The sequence below is a fragment of the Pristis pectinata genome, chromosome X (genome assembly GCF_009764475.1).
Source record: "Pristis pectinata isolate sPriPec2 chromosome X, sPriPec2.1.pri, whole genome shotgun sequence".
NCBI classification, from domain to species: domain Eukaryota; kingdom Metazoa; phylum Chordata; class Chondrichthyes; order Rhinopristiformes; family Pristidae; genus Pristis; species Pristis pectinata.
Window position 1 is genome coordinate 8100853 of NC_067450.1, and position 17201 is coordinate 8118053.

At 41.4% G+C, this 17201-nt stretch overlaps 1 protein-coding gene across 8 annotated transcripts in view; it reads right to left on the reverse strand.

The window, feature by feature from the left end:
- Positions 1–17201, reverse strand: part of LOC127567034 (sodium channel protein type 8 subunit alpha-like) — a 208713-nt gene that overhangs the window by 134410 nt on the left and 57102 nt on the right. For 6 of the 8 annotated variants that reach the window (XM_052009671.1, XM_052009666.1, XM_052009670.1 and 3 more), the window contains 2 exons: positions 11992–12083; positions 1478–1705 (listed from right to left, as the gene is read on the reverse strand). In XM_052009671.1, the coding sequence (XP_051865631.1) occupies positions 1478–1705; positions 11992–12083 (320 nt within the window). Of the gene's footprint in view, positions 1–1477; positions 1706–11991; positions 12084–12187; positions 12280–17201 lie in introns of all 8 variants that reach the window. The other 2 variants (XM_052009675.1, XM_052009667.1) reach the window with 1 other exon arrangement.

Below are 17201 nucleotides of genomic sequence, written 5' to 3' on the forward strand. Positions count from 1 at the left end.
GCTCTCCCTGTGTCTGCGTGGGTTTCCTCCGGGTGCACGGGTTTCCTCCCACATTCCAAAGGTGTACAGGTTAGGAACTTGTGGGCATGCTATATTGGCGCCGGAAGGGTGGCGACACTTGCGGGCTGCCCCCAGAACACTTTTGTTAGTTAACTGAAGTTTTTATGCAAATGGTTATTAAGCAGTTTAGCCATTCCTTAGTGCAGTATCACCTATCAGTTATTCATAGGTCGCAACTTGTTTGGCAATGGAATGATCATTTGGGATTCCTACAATCATTCTCTGGCCCATTCCCAGTACCTGACAGCTTGTGAAATACTCCAGGGAATTGATTCCCTCCCAATAACAAAGCAAAGCCCCTGTTCGTGCATTAAAAACAATCATGGTACACTCAAAAAGCATCACCCATCTTCCCCGTAATGAAGGGACGAAACCATGGGCATTTTAAAGATTTAATTGTGAACCAATCCAAGTTCCTTGAACCATACAGTTAGGCTCATTTCTTGCAAAGGGGCTTATAGCCATCCAAAGATTATCCTAATTATCCATTCCGGTGTCTTGGAGTCAATACTAAATCAGATTACTCATTAATATTCTTAAACCACCTCGATCAGCTTGAAAGTGAACGGAGGACATTCACAAATAACTGTCACACAATTAAACGTGGAGCAACAACGATGGAAACTTGGGCAAAATCTTTTCAACTAAGGGGCAATAACTGCAGAATAATTTAACAGGAGAGTCAAAGGAAAATGGCTTCAAGAGAAACTGGGCCTTTTTAATAAGGGTCGACTTCTTGGGCCTGGTATCTTTCTCTTGTTTAAAATTGTGATTTTAAAGAACCATCTGAAATTAAGCACTCAAACTGAGAAATCTTCAGCACAGCACAGACCATTCATTCTGTGGTGCTACACAATGATACACGAACAGGCTGGTTGTTTACGCCAAAGTTATCAATAATCATAGAACAGAACATTACAGCACAGTACAGGCCCTTTGGCCCACAATGTTCTGCCAAAATTTTATTCTGCTGAGATCTATCTGACCCTTCCCTCCCACAGAGCCCTCCATTTCTCTATCATTCATGTGTCTATCTAAGAGTCTCTTAAATGTCTCTAATGTATCTGCCCCCACAACCTCCGCCGGCAGTGTGTTCCACGCACCCACCACTGTGTAAAAAAAAACTTACCCCTGACATCCCCCTTATACCTTCCTCCAATCACCTTAAAATCATGTCCCCTCGTGTTAGCCATTGTCACCCTGGGAGAAAGTCTGACTGTCCACTCGATCTATGCCTCTTGTACACCTCTATTAAGTCACCTCTCATCCTCCTCCTCTCCAAAGAGAAAAGCCCTAGCTCGCTCAACCTATCCTCATAAGACAATTGTAATCATTTGTACCATTAAACCATCCGAGCCTTTGAAAGTGTTACTCTCACTTAAATCAAAGATGTACATTAAAACCATAAAATGCTTACTTTCATTCATAATGTACTCATGAAAGTCAAAAAGACTTGTTCCATTTTCATCTGTGGCATGAAGATGTGTTGGATTGGGTGGCCAAATAACACATTTTTGCCTTAAATTGCCCATGAACAACTGGAGTCCAATAAGGGCAAAAACACTCAGGCAAAATACAGTCAAGATCATTACATCAGAAAGTTTCTTTACAGACTGGATTAGAGCACCCACAATGGTCTTCAAACCTGCAGAAAGTAGTAGAACATTAAAGGTGTACTCTTAATGAACATTAATCATTCTCCCTCATAAGAAACAAAAGTAGCATTCCACAAATAATCCATGCAAAAAGCAAGCAATGTTGTGCAAATCATGTCAATGGATTTAATAATGCTTGAACTCAAAACTAAAAAGGGTTGTTGAAAAAGCTTATGGCAGAGACATTTTAATGGTAATTAACAACTGATTTTGGTTTAAACTTACTGACACAGCTTGCAATAACATTAACAGTTCACAGCAAGGCAAATGCAACATTTGTCCTCAAGACAGAGGATCTTTTGAGGGACTTTACATCCAATTCTTTAGGAGAATAGACCACAGTGCAATTCTGCCCTAATTTTGCAATAACCAAAGATTTCACATCAGCAAATCATGGGACACTGAAACTGTGTCACCAATTTCTCCCACTATGAAGGGACAAAGCTACAGGCATTATATAGATTGAACTGTGAACCATTCCATGTACCTTGAATGGATGTCTATGTTACACTGAATCTGATAGCCAAGGGCTCATTTTGTACACAAGTGTCACAACAGCAGAGTGCTTTTCTAAGGCGAGACTTAAATAGACCATTGATGCATAGTAGTAACACCTTTGTGTCTAATTGTCGCATATTTGGCCTCGGAATAGAAAGGTAACTGAGATCAAGAGTTCTGTTCCCCTGTACTAAGGTTTCCCACCCTGAAGATCAAAGGATTCATCTATAAAACATTACGTAGAGGTTGTCCTTTAGAGCAAACTGGATTGGGAACATACAAGTTCTCTATTCTTGAACGATGTTACACCTTTACAACAGCTCAGTTGTCCCAAAAGAACCCATTTACCACACAAAATATCAATTCAAAACTCAAATTACACTGCATCAAAAGTTAAAACGCTTTCAAATTGGTTGATAAAAAATAATTAACAACAATATTGAAGTTGAAATGAAATAATTGGTCAAGTATGCTTATTTTAGTTCATCCATGTTAGTCAATGTTCAACATGGACTGATCTTAATATTTCCACAATGAGTGGACAACGGCAAGCAGACTATGAATTACAGCCAATTGACCTGCCAGAATGCAATTATAGATAGCTTATGCAATACGGCAAGACGTATTGGGGAATAATCTGACTGTGATTATTAGATTAATTACTTGTTGGTATCCAATTGTGACGTTTAACGAGTACTTAAACTTCTTCATCCATTGCAAGGTTCTCGTACTCTGTTTTATCAACACTGTTAAAATCATTGTTCCTCTAAGCACACACTAACTATCCAAGTCCACATTGTGCAAGATCTCCTCCTTCCTTGTTAAGTTTTTAAGTGTGTAGACATCAGACAAGTGTAAGCAAGACTGGGCTTTGATGGCACACAAAGTAAAACCAAAATCAGAATTTTTCCTCTATTTATGACAAAAAAAAACTCATCTGCTCTTTTGAAGACTGCCCTTTGGTACCTCAGAGTTGATCTTTCTCCACGAGAGACTGGACTGCAAGTGACAACGGGCACTTAGACCAGAGAAGGTCACAGCAACCCCATCACCATCTTCGTGTAGTCATCAGACAGGTCATTTGCTATCAGGAGTTACTGAGCAGCAAGAACCCAAGCCGATTTAGTTTCCCGTCCTATCCAGGGGTGCTGAAGTCAACTGAAAATCAACCAACTCAAGAAAAAAAAGGGGAACTGCGCTGGAATCTCTCATCTGTGCATTTACTTACTGGCCAATGAGGCGTTAAAGACATTTTAATGCACTGCTACTAATAAAACTTGCAGCAAAGTTGTTCAGCACTCAAGAACCCTGAAACATTAAGTTTCACAAGGAAGGTCAATTTTGCATTGCTGATATTTTCATAGTTTGCTCACATCTCTGTTCAAATGCATGCATTAAATCCAGAGAACACCAAAGATGTTAACCCAACCCTCACAATCGAAGAGTTAACTTCTCTGGTCGCCTATCAGGCTTTGGCCAGGGTCTACATTATACATCGCATCCCCTTCCACATTAAGCATGTTCACGGTCAAATATTTAATACAGCTCTGGCCTTTATATTCAGGATTTAAAATAAAGCAGATCAAAAACCGAAGTATGCAATAAAACCTCTGTTAAAGTCACCAGCAGCATTTGTTGAAAGCAAAATTTAAGCTTAGAGAAATTAGTTAAGAGGTCCCTGAAAAATAACTTGAAAAGCATAGCAGAAAAAAGGAATGAACATTTTACAGCACGTTTAATCTGTTTTTATTGGCACTAAACTACTTTTCACTATTTAGGAGGGAAAGATTTGCGGATCAAAATTACATTTGATGTTATTGTAGGAATGATTCATGAGCTCAGACCAAATCAACAGATTTAAACACCTCTGTTAGAAATGGTGAAGAGGGTAATCTGGAACAAGCTTTCCTACAAGGCTTTCATACAACATCCACTATGATTTATTTCCTGTGAAAAGTATTTCCTGTGAATGGAAATGAAATGCTCATTTTGATCTCAACAACAACACAAATGAATATTCTTGGCAGCACATTCAGGAAATTAAATAATCAAGTCCCTCCAGCACTCTTACTGACAGATTGAGTCACTTTATTCAGTGGCGAGAACATGTTGTGCATACCTAATTGAAGGCATCTTTAAAGAATTTGATCTGCGACAATTTCACCAAATAATTTATTCATTATATTAGTCAACTAAATCACAAGTAAAAGGGACATAATTGGAAGCAGAAGCAACAACAAAACATTAATAAACTGTTCTGTGTTGCAACATAATGATATCCATCTCCCTCTGCCACATACGACTCCTGTATGTTTAAAACTTGAATGTAATAAATCAGCAAGCCTGGTGTTTCTATTGAAGAGATGTAGATGCCAAAGAGATTACAGAACAATAGAGCTTTCTCAAAGACATTGAGAATTAAAGCAATTGAAGCAGTTGTGAATCAACTATTATTTCACAATTTGATTTAATGGAATTGATCAACAATTTGGTCCAGGTATGAATGAAAATATTAAAGTATCATTCCTTCACTTAACATAAATTAGCCATCTCATTGACATTTCAATAATATTAAGGAAACAATTGAACCAGCAACAGATGCCAAAGTCAGTCTGTCCTTATGATTCAGGGATACAAGACAGACTAGTACTGTATTTTGGGGGTGGGGGTAAGAGTTTAAAGGCGATGTGAGGAGCAAGTTTTTTTTTAATTAAATATGTAAACGCAAAGAGGGGAAGGTGCCTGGAATGGGTTACCAGGGGTAGTAGTGGAAGCAGGTAGTTTGGTGGAGTTTAAGAGGCTTTTAGACAGACACATGAATATGAAGGGAACGGAGGGACACGGATGGTACACAGGAGGACACTTAGTACAAATTGGCATCAAGATTGGCTCAACATCATGGGCCGAATGGCCTGTCTGGTGCTGTACTGTTCTATATTTATGCTATGACTACAATATTGATACTGGTAACTACAGCTTTTCCTCAATAATGCTACTTGGCTGGCAGTTGAACACACAAGTTGACTGGAGAGTTTTGCAGTTACTCACATCCACGTGAAGAGTTCATTTCCCAGGCATTAGTGAAGGGTCCAAGGGACCAGACTTTCATAAAAATTTGAAGTCAGGTTTGACGAAATATCTCATTGGGGTCCGTGTCCTGTCGCATTTATTGGACTCAGACAGCCACCAGCAGAAAGCAACAAGAGTATTCAGGTGCAGATCTGCACTGGATTCCCAAAGATTCTTTGCTCACACTGACAGATTCCTCAGTGAGGGTAGGAATCTTGCCGGGAACCTATCGATCACATGTCGATGAGATCTGACCCAGGAAAATGGGTCAGAACAGGAAGTGCATATGGAAGAGCAGGCTGAAGTACCCTCCGGTAAAATGTTACTCCAAAACAGAAACCCCCACTCTCCACGACACCCTTGCCCTAGTGTTGCGATTTGGTATACAATGATGAAAAGTAACATAACTCACTAAATTTACAGGGTTTTTATGTACTGGTACACAATGCAAGGGTAGCAAAGCAGCAGACCTCAATACCTCTATTCATAAACTTGGTCAAAAAGATGTTTGGAACAGCATTAGGGTGGTTTACGATCAGAAACATACATACACGGAAAGTAGCCTGCTCAGTTCCCAACAGGGCCAGGCTAAGTGTTAGAAAGGGTTACTTGGCTGGGCACTATAGGTTTGCAGGCTCATTACAAGAAGTGTCTCTCTATCAAGGGGCACCTTGTATCCCATATGGGCCACGGCTGCCTCCTGCACTCAGTCGGAGATAGGACGATGCCGAACAGGGATATGCCACGTTGGACACCTTCTCGAGGTATGGCTCGTGGAGCTTGGGCTCCGGGTCTCCTTACTGCTCCTCTTCCAACACTGGTTGTCGTCTTCTGTTTGCAAGATTGTGGAGGACACTGTAGAGGATTCACATTGACTTCTTGAACTGAATCACACCGCAAGACTAATGCAGACAAGAGAATCTCGCCTTTAAGATACACATAATCGCTCTGCACTTCTATTCTGGCAACTGCATGGTTCTCATATCTGTACTAATCTGTACCAGCCACAGAAGCAGAGGGGAGCCCTCATCTACCCAAATCCATCCCACAGGAAACAGAAACTGTCCGGCAATGCAGATTCCCTCAGGATGAAGGAGCCATGTGCATTTCCTGGAAATGTGGCATTAGCAGAGCTAACAGAATTATTTATTGAAAAGATTGGCCATTTAAGACAGGAGATGAGGCATCTTTCCCCACCCTCCTCGGACTGTTCAAGGCAGAGGTAGATAGATACTTGATAAAGGGGTACAAAGTCAGATACAGGAAGAAGGGAATGCAGAGCTGAGGTTGCAATTCGATCAACCACAGTCTTATAAATGGAGCAGGCTCGACAAGTGATCTCTTGCTTCTAACTTGCACGTTTGAATGCACAATTAGGAAATTCTTCTGATAACCTACAACGACCTACGTGTTAAAGTTGATGAAATGATCCAAGTTAAAGGGAGAACATATTGGCATACAAATGCAGTCAATGACTGCCTGCACTCCCAGGTAGAGGGCAATTCTGGCAAACCCCAGAATCAATGCATCACTTTACAGCTGGTAAACTTTTCTGCCTTGGCCTGATCGAAACTTCCTCTCACCAACCCTTCCCTGTCCTTTCCTCCGATTCAAATTAAGCAAACAACTCATTATCTTTTCCTCTTTATTCAGTTTTGTTCTTTATGTCCCTACACTCATCACTGGTAATAAAGACACACCATTGTGCAATGCCGTGCTGCTTGAGTTGTACAATCAGAACTCGAGCACCACAATTAGCAAATGCAAGAAACACATGAAGAATAATTTAATCACCTCCTTTAAACCCACGCTTCACCCAGTTGGGAGCATTCTCACCATAGAGTCAGAAGAACACTGACTGAAGTCCCAGTCTAGAGATTTGAGCATAATGTGCACTAAAACTTTACTGAGGAAGTGCCACATTGTTGAAGGTGTTATCTAACAGATAACATGTTAAATCAAAGCCCCATTTTCCCTGGTAAATTTGCGCTGGAAGAGCAAGGAGTTTTCCTAGTCCTCTGGACATTTCTCTTGACGAACAAGAAAAATAATAGATCAACAGCTCATCTACCTTACTTGTTGTTTATGGGACCTTTGTCTGCTCTGTTCACCCATGTAATGATGCTAGCTGTATTTCAAAAGTGATTCATAGAATCAGAAATTTATAGCACATAAGGCAGCCATTTAATCCATCCAAGCCATGCCAGTTAAAAAAAAATGGACCAGATGAACCCACTTTCCAGCTCCCAGTCCATAGCCCTGCAAGTTTTGGCTCATCAGGTGTTCATCCAGGTCAGGGGTTCTTCCTCCACCACCCTTTAAGGCAGCGAGTTCCAGATCCCACCACACGTTGAGAGAAATTATTTTTCTCAACTCATTCCTAATACTTCTGCCAATTGACTTAAACTTATACTCCTCAGTTACTGACCTCTCCCTTCTACAGGAGGCAAGTCCTTTGTTCCCCCTTTCGAAGTTTCTCATAATTTGAGACACCTTAAATATCTCTCTCCTCCTTCGGACAGAGAGAACAGTGCCAGACTAGACACTCTTCCCTCAGGGCCGTAATGTTTAAGCCCCGACAACATCCTCGTAAACCTCCACTCACTCTAATGTCATCACATCCTCCCTGCAGTATCAAAAACAGAATTGCACAATGTCCTCTAGCTTTTATACAGTGCGAGCATTTCCCCCCTTCCTTTTGTATTCTTTGCCTCTGCAAATAAAAGCATGCCATAAGTCTTCAGAACCACCTTCCTTCAGGAGTTTGTGGACCTGCATCTAAAAATCCATCTGCTCCTCTTGCCATTTAACGTGCATCCTCAATACTTATCCAAACTGAATTCCATTTACTAGTTTTATGCCCATCTAACCAGTCAGAGCTGTATAGTATGGAAAAAGACTCTTTGGCCCATACCAACCAAGATGTACATCCCAGCACTTGGTCCATATCCCTCTAAACTCTTGTCATCCACATACATTTAAGGAGTATGTGGCCAGGCATCTACTGTACCTGCTTCAACCACTTCCTCTGGCAGCTGGTTCCATATACCTACCACAAGCTGGGTAAAAAGGTCGCCACTCAGGTTCTTATTAAACCCTCCACCTCTAACCTTAAAACTATGTCCTCTAGTTTTCAATTCCCCAACCCTGGGGAAAAAAAACCACCACTCACTCTATGCCCCTCATGATTTTGTATACCTTCAGTCCATCAATATCCACCTCTCCCCTAGAACTTAAATTTCTCGTTGTCAATCACACTGGCAATTTTGATTTTGTCTGCGAGCCTCTTAAATGAGGCACATACATTTTAGTCCAAATCATTTTATACACCAATCAGAAAAAGGGGCCTAAAATTGCAGAACCCCTCCAGCCACTAAAATTCCCATTCGCTTTCTATCACTGAGCCGGTTTTTAAGTCCAACCCCACTTTCTCTTGGTTCCATGTGCTTTCACCTTGATCGATGCAAAATACAAAGGTTTACCCTCATCAACACTTACCTTTCCAAACCCAAAAAAAAATCAATTCAGTTAGGCATACTATAACATCAAGAAATCCACGTTGACCATCCTTTCTTTCTTCAAGTTCTCCGAATTATACCGTCCATCAATTCCCTCCGCCCCCTCCCTAACACTGGGCTACATCTATAACCATAGGGTATTGAAAATTGATAGTCAGAGCCTGCACCATTTCAGTCTCCACTTCTTTGAAGAGCCTGGGATACATTTGGTTTGGGCCTGGCAATTTACCCACTTTTAAAGATGCCAGTCCCCTTAATGTCTTCCCTTTATTATTTCCAACACTTCACATCCTTCCTCAACATCTATAAAACACACCCCCCGTTCTGTAAAGACAGAATTCATTTGAACTTTACACATCTCTATATTCTGTCTTGCTATTCTGATCCAAATAGGACCCGCTTTTTCCCTTTTCAAACCTCTTTCCCTTCTTGTATTTAATCGAACTTCTTTTCTTGAATTTGACCTCCTGATACCTTCTGCCCACCTTCTAGTCTTCCCAATTTCCTTTAACTTCACCCTGGACCTTCTCTACTCCAGCAAGCTTCCTCCAGCGTCAAACGTATCATAAGCATCCCTTTTTTTTTTGCTAAATATTGCAATGCACATGGGTGTTTAAAATTGGGAGCTCCCATTTTCCTTTGTCCTTGTTCTGAGCTCTCACCTTGAAACTGACAACTTCCAAAAGCTATTCCCAGTCCACTATGTTAAATCATATCTTAGCCTTATAAAACCTGACCCCATTTAGAGCTTCAACTCCAGATGTGACAGTAAGGTGCTGAATGCAACTTCTTTCTTTCAGTTACCATCTTCCTCTCTAGGGTGGCACGGTAGTGTAGTGGCTAGCATGGCGCTATTACAGCGCCAGCGACCCGGGTTCAATTCCGGCCGCTGTCTGCGAGGAGCTTGTACGTTCTCCCCGTGACCGCGTGGGTTTCCTCCGGGTGCTCCGGTTTCCTCCCACGTTCCAAAGACGTACGGGTTAGGAAGTTGTGGGCACGCTACATTGGCACCGGAAGCGTGGCGACACTTGCGGGCTGCCCCCAGAACACCCTACACAAAAGATGCATTTCACGGTGTGTTTCAATGTACATGTGACTAATAAAGAAATAATTTATCTTATCGAGTCAGTTTGTGTTCTCATTGAAATGCACAAAATCGAGAGAGAGTTCAACAGAGCCGGGGGTCAGTCTTAAACTAAGGGACAGACCACTTAGGACAAGAATGAGGAGAAACTTCACTTAACGGATGGCAAGTCTGAAATTCACTACCCCAGAGGGCTGTAGGAGACTCAGTCACCGAGTTTGTTCAGAGCTGTGATCAATTGATTTTCAAATGTTAAAAGGAAGAACGTCAGAATGGGAAAGTGCAGGAAGATGGTGTTTAGGTAAAAGTTTAGCCACGATCACACTGAACTGTGGCGCGGACTCAGAGCTGAATTACCTACTCCTGATTCGGTTCCTTCTTGTACTCACGATTAGCAGATAATTGAGAAGATCGAGATGTTAGAATATCCCTATTAAAAAATAAACAACACTTGCAGGAATGCTTACATTTTTTTTTAAATATTCAAAGTTTTATATTCAAAGCAGTTCTTTTTCCTCCCCTCAAGGTCACAAGACATTTAAATAGATTATGGCATCATTAGAGGCTAAAATAATGTTGTACTGGGCACAGGAATAAGCATTTTGCTGGTTCAATTGTCAAAAATTTCAAGCAAACTTTGCACAAAGATCTTAACAGCAGTTAATTCTGTGAAAGTTTACAATAACACAAAAAATATAGTTACATTTGCTCTCTACAGAAAAGCATTAAAATTCAAGTGTGGCAGAGGTAGAATAGAATAGTTCAAAGTGCAAAGAACCCTAGAAGCATCACATAAGGAAGCAAATGGATGGCTTCATAGGGAACACAAGCAAGTTACATTTACAGCTCATGCATCTCTTAAACGCCAAGGCTGAATCAAGAATTTTATAATCAAAAAAAATTAACTCTCAGAAAACTTTGTCAATATTGTTCAAAACTGAAAGCCAAAGTCAAAGCAATTTTAAGCCATCTTACCACATTTAATAGAAAGTGTGTGTGGAAGCTTTAATCGATATATCTGCCATGCAGGTGAATGCAATTTTATAGGGAAAATATGAACGGTAGCTATTCATCACAGGAAGTCATTATAAACCATTCTAATGGTGATCAAGCAGGTACTAGCAGTGTAGAAAATCCAAGGTGTGTGTTTGACTGTTTTGGGGGGGTGGGGGGGGGGGTGGTGGTGGTGGTGGTGGTGCAGAAGGCAAGGGAAACGCAGGTATTGATGAGAGATCTTTTATTATCAGTATCAATGCAAATTCCATTGCAATTCTAACCCAGATTAAAAAGTTCCATCCCTGGTTATGCCCTACATAGATGAAAGGAATTTTACTCCCTCCCCCCAATGTGGGGAATGAAAACCACTACAATCACGATATTACTGTTGCAGATTGGGACTTGGTTCACAAGATATACAGCATAGAAATAGGCCAGCCTTGAATCCCATTCTTAGCTGATCTTTTCACTTATTCAACCTTCTCACCCTGTTAGCTGTTGAATCACGATGTGGAGAGGAAAATATGACCCAGGGGGAGAGGAAAGAAAACAAATGAAGGTACTTGCATTCAGATATTAGGGTTTTAAAAAAAGTTATTAGGAGGAGTTACATTTTCCCCCTCCTTTCCTCAAGGACTCCCCCCATAGGAACCAAGCACTCTAGTGTCATGCCCAACTGTCCATTCCACACCCCCGCCCCCCCCCACCCAATGTGAACCTAGATTGTAAGATTTGGCATTCTATGTAACAGAGGGGTTCTGCTGCCAAATTAAATTCCAACATCTGGAATGGTTGGGATACTGGAGCCGCTGAGTGGCAAACACCAGCTTTACCAGACTTAGTTCAAGGTGCTGAAACAAAACAGAGTTCCATCCGCATATTATCGGATAAAAGGTTAAAATCTTTGATTCTTCCTAACAAAATATTCATGTGCATCTGTGAAATCAAGCAGCAAGAGACTCAATTTAAGAAAACAACTGGTCAAAATTATAATGGTTTTCAATACGCCATAAAGCAAGTGAGCTGATGAGTTTATCATGCAACAAGTGTGTTAAAAGGTATTTGTACCAGAAAGGGAAAAGTCAGCCTTAGTGTTTAAATTGGCTCTCACCTGGAATGACTGAAATAGTTTTCAAAGCTCGGAGAACTCTGAATGTTCTCAACGCTGAGACATTGCCAAGGTCCACAAACTCTGTCACATATCTGCAATAAGGGAAGGTCACACACAAACACAATGACAAGACACAAAACAACTAGGAGGTACACGGGGCCTACTCAACACCTAACACCAATCATGGACTTCTTACCTGGAATTACAGAAATAGTTTTCAAAGCTCTCAATACTCTGAAAGTGCGAAGAGCTGAAACATTGCCTAGGTTTACAAATTCTGTTACATACCTGCAGAATTAAATCACAGTTATTTGTGGTTATATTTTAACCCTTTGAGTACCTTGGTAACATTTCGCACCAGTCAGAGCAAAGTTTATTTAATCAGTATCTAAAAATAATTTAAAATATTTCATCATGGGCACACTTTGTTCATGGTTTGGTGCATTCACTAGCCAGTGACAAATTACTGACCCATCTATATTTAAAACAACCTTCAAATACAGAAGTCACTTTTTACCTTCAATGTATTTTTAATAATATAATCAATTCTTTTTCCACAAAGAAGCAGTTTGCCAAGATTTTGAACCCATAGTTTCCTGACAATAGATTTGCCTTCACCTACCAGTTTGATGCAACCCAATTCCATCTTTGCTGTCCATCATTCAACAAATGGTTTAGACCCAGATGGATTCAGTGGCTACTTGCTTGTCATGGCATCAAGCCTTGACAATTATCATGATTTTAAGACTCGAAACTCAAACTGACTCGCTAATTCTGGCCACACCTTTTTTACGCCCATGATTTGAATATTTAACGTCCATTGTTCCTTTAAGGAAAAAAAGAACCTGGGCTCTGGGAGAATTAAGATCAGGTGTCATACTTATTCTTCTGACTATTTCAAATCTCTATATACATTTCTTCTATATGAAACTACCAACTGCAGTCTATGCCGGATCTGTTAGCTGAATTCGATACAGCTGAGATGGTGGCACATATTTTTCCTTTGAAGAGTTCAGCTACCAAGCTCTGAAACCAACACAGTGAAATTAAACAATGCTTGAAACATTTAACAAGATGTTTGACAATTCCTGCATATTTATATTTGAATATCTGAAGTTTAGCCGCGTTATATTTTTAATTGAGATCTTAAACCTCTGTCCTGTACAAAACCAATCACAAGAATGGAGAATTAATTAGCAATAAAATGTCAACCATACTGAATTTAACTGATGTACTAAGCATAAAAATTTCCATCTCGGGTTTTGGATAAGAGAATTGCATTTTTGTTTACAGGATTTGGCAGCTGAACCTACAGTCGGAAAAACAATAGTGTTGTTCTTGGATCCTCTAAACTCAGAATTGGACGATAAACATTATAATTCGAGAACTACCAAAACGCCTACATTGTTGTTGAGATACAGAAATCAGAGTCAATCAGGCTGCATTTGAAGTTTCACATATTTCACCCCTCGCCTCTGTAACCACTAATCTAGAACTCGTCTGGTTCCAGCCTTCTCACGCAGCTCAAAAGTGCAACTTATCTTCGACGATTCAGGACATTTATCCAAAAATCCTGTCTTCTTTACTCTTCATTCATATATTTCAGAAGGCCACCGTGGCAAACCCTGCAATGATTCTTATCCCATCCCCACTGCCCCTTTTTATAACTATTCCTGATATGATTTAGCCCAAAAAGCTTTTCAGCAACAGCGGCCCAAAAGAAGTTTATTGAATTCCTCAGCTTCAAGCTATTGAATGGCAATCACCTTTAATTCTAAAAATGGCACTGAAGAATAGATTTCACATCATTTGGAAACAGTTTCAACTTTGAACTCCCAGTAGAAGGGATAGGTGAGTGTATTAGCTTCAGTATACAGAAGGAAGTTTTCACCTTGATGCCCTTGTTGGCACCAACAGTTTGCTGAATATAGTTCCAGAGACAGAAGTCGTCCTTCTTCGAGTTGGATCCTTCTTCGAGCTGATGACGGAAAATATTTCATACACAGCCTACGAGGGTCATCGATTGGCAGTAGAGCAAGTAGGTCTCACCAACTCCGCAAAAGATCTGTTTAGGTCATTGAAACAGATCAGGAAGAAAGTAAACGGACGCGCAGAGTCACACAAGGGCAAGAAAGAGGAAGGAGCCTGGTCGTAATTGTGTGTCACTGGGCAAGAAAAAGACAACAAAAATCACTGATGTTCACCAATTTATGCCCAATGCTTTAAGGTTCCAGAATTCCAACTACTTTCAACATATTCCCCCATTCCTATGCTCAATGGGTACATTGAATAGCTTTCATTAGTTTAAAGACCCATATTTTAATATTCTTCTTTGCAGTTACTCTTCACCTTAAGAAATCATTGTCAAAAGATGTTAATCACACAAAGTTGCTTGGCTGAATTCATCAGCTAAACTGAAAAAAAATGCTGAGGTTCAGAACAGGATACATGGCCCTTTTGGGTCATAATGAGAGCCACATCAAGTTATGGACTTCGAAATTGCTCCACACCAATCCTCTGGTGATAAAACAGCAGCGTGGGTCACACCAACTGTTTTCGTCGCATCACAAGCGAGAACTTCAATCGCAAGGGACACGGAACAGTGCTGTCAGGTTTCCCTGTGCGAACCGACACTAGAACTGACATCGTCAGTTTCAGCACTGCGCTCCCAATTGACGTATTGCACGTTCTTGCAGTGCTCGGCATGTTACACAGCAGGTACAATTACGGAAGCCAGCTCCTTAAGGGACGTACCACAAACAACATTTCCAGTTCCAGGGGAACATTGTTACTGAATGAATGGATCCCAAAAGTGATGGGGGTGGGAAGCAGAGTGGTCACAAGAGATCAGAGATCTCAGCAAGGACAAAGAATGCATTTTGAGCATTACCCTTTAGAGAGACCCTTTAGAGAGCTCCTTTTCTCAGGCCAGCAAGATTGAAGATCTCACTGCAGCTGAATTTCCCTGTCAGACTTGTATCAACATCATTTGGAAGATTTTACGCTGCTAAGAAGTGCAAGGGAGAATGAAAATCCTCCAAAAGAAAAATAATTAGATGATTTTGTTTTTGAGGAGTGGGGAGGAAGGGAGTAGAAGAGAGGTCCAGAGGAGCCTGGACAGGCCAATGAAAAGGTGTCCAAAGAAGACACTCTTTGCCAGTGGGGCCATGGAAACTCTCCAGGACAACAGACAAGCACTCCTCGTAGAAGGTAGTCAGGAAGGTCTCTGCAACGAGACGAGTCCTGTCTCCAAGCATCGGCCTTTTGGGGAACCCTCATACCCACTATGCCTGCTCCTGTGGGTTAAAGGAAAAGTTGATGAAGTCTCATCTTCTTGACTCTGGAGTTTGGAAGACCTCCCTCCCTCACGTAGCAATGAGCAGCAAATTGCGAGATGTGGCAAAGAAAAGCAACGACAAAGATCCAGAGGCCAGGAAGCGGAGTGAAACCACCTGCCCTCCATGGGCAAAGCAGTCAAAGATTGGATCTGTGGTCACAAGAGATCAGAGATCGCAGCAAAGACAAAGAATGCATTTTGAGCATTACCATTTAAATAGCCCCATTTCTAAGACCAGCAAGGTTGAAGATCTCACTGCAGCTGAATCGGACTGGTAGCAACATCACTTGGAGGATTTTCATTCTCCCTTGCACTTTTTTTTAGCAGCATGAAAGTCCTCCAAAGAAGAAAAAAATTAGACAGCAGCTTTCCCAACAGGCAAGGCCATCAGAAATGTATGCAAAATGGCTCCTCTCTTGGTTAACCCGATTTCCAACAGTACACCACCATTTTTTTGGTTGTACAAACAAAATCTATAGCCCTAAATAGCAGTGACGCCAGCTAATTGTGTTCCGCAAATAATAATTTTTTTCCTATCAGACTTGCTGTCACAACTCAAATACCTGAGCGAGGCTTCCCCCCCCCCCCCCCCCCCCCCCCCCCCCCCCCCCCCCCCCCCCCCCCCCCCCCCCCCCCCCCCCCCCCCCCCCCCCCCCCCCCCCCCCCCCCCCCCCCCCCCCCCCCCCCCCCCCCCCCCCCCCCCCCCCCCCCCCCCCCCCCCCCCCCCCCCCCCCCATGTTTATCCAGGTACAGTCACTCTTCCTCTAAGCTGCATCATTACACTTCAAAAGTTCCAAATTTACTGCCACCAACAATGCATTCTGCCCAATTGCTACTTAATTCATTAATAAATATGCAAACCTATAAATAGGGGTAAGATTCCCTGGTTAATTACAATGAAATCAGACACAAAAGCATATTCTTACTAGAAATAGCACTTAGAGGAAACCTTTTCTTCCATTTTCTTTCTTACTGAGTAGTGACCAACTGCTGTAACACATCTTTGTAAAGACAGTGCAAGTTAGTAAAATGTCTGTTATATTCTAGATATTATAATCACAGATTTTCAACAGTAATGCATCATTCCACCAAATAATCATTTGTTATAGACTTGTCACTGGGCAAAACAATACAACACCAAAGCTCAGTTACAATTTTAACAAGCTGCCTGTGTTCTGATGTTGGGGCTTCTGTGCCAAACAATCCAGCAGCGAGAGAACGATACAGCCAGATTTTTTTTTTTATTTTTTTTGCTTTCCTTACAAGCTGGGTGGAGCAGGAGTGCTCTAACTCCACAAAGCCACCTTACTTCCCCCTTGCTCCATTCTCCCTCCTTTCAACCACAGCACTCTCCAGTCCCATCTCTCCCAACCAAGGGATCAGAGACATCAGCGAGGACTATGAATGCAGTTTCAGCGTTAACCCTTTAAATAGTCTATTTTCAGGCAAAGTGGTCTCCTGCCATCTAAAATACTGAACGAACCCTCATCAGTTAGCGACGGCCTCTCAGTTTGGGCAGGAGGCGGGTAAGGCCCAAGAGTTTAAAAATTAGGGCTATCGTGGCAAGTCATTCCTTTTAGACCAACTGTGTGCAGTCATACGTGACTCGGTTAATACGCTAGGTCAAAATATGTTGTTCTTCCCTTTGACATTGAATTTGCCCTTTTCGTTGCCATATTAAAATTCTTTGTCTAAAAGGAAACTCAAGAATAGGCCTTAAAGTACCATTGACAAATAACATATCCGGCGACTCTCAAACTCAGTTCAAGTTCTGCTCAGACTACTAAACGCTGTAGAAGCTGTTTTATCTATATTCAACTTCAGCTCAACCCAATTGATTTTCTTCCACATTACTTGGAACTGCAAAATTCTA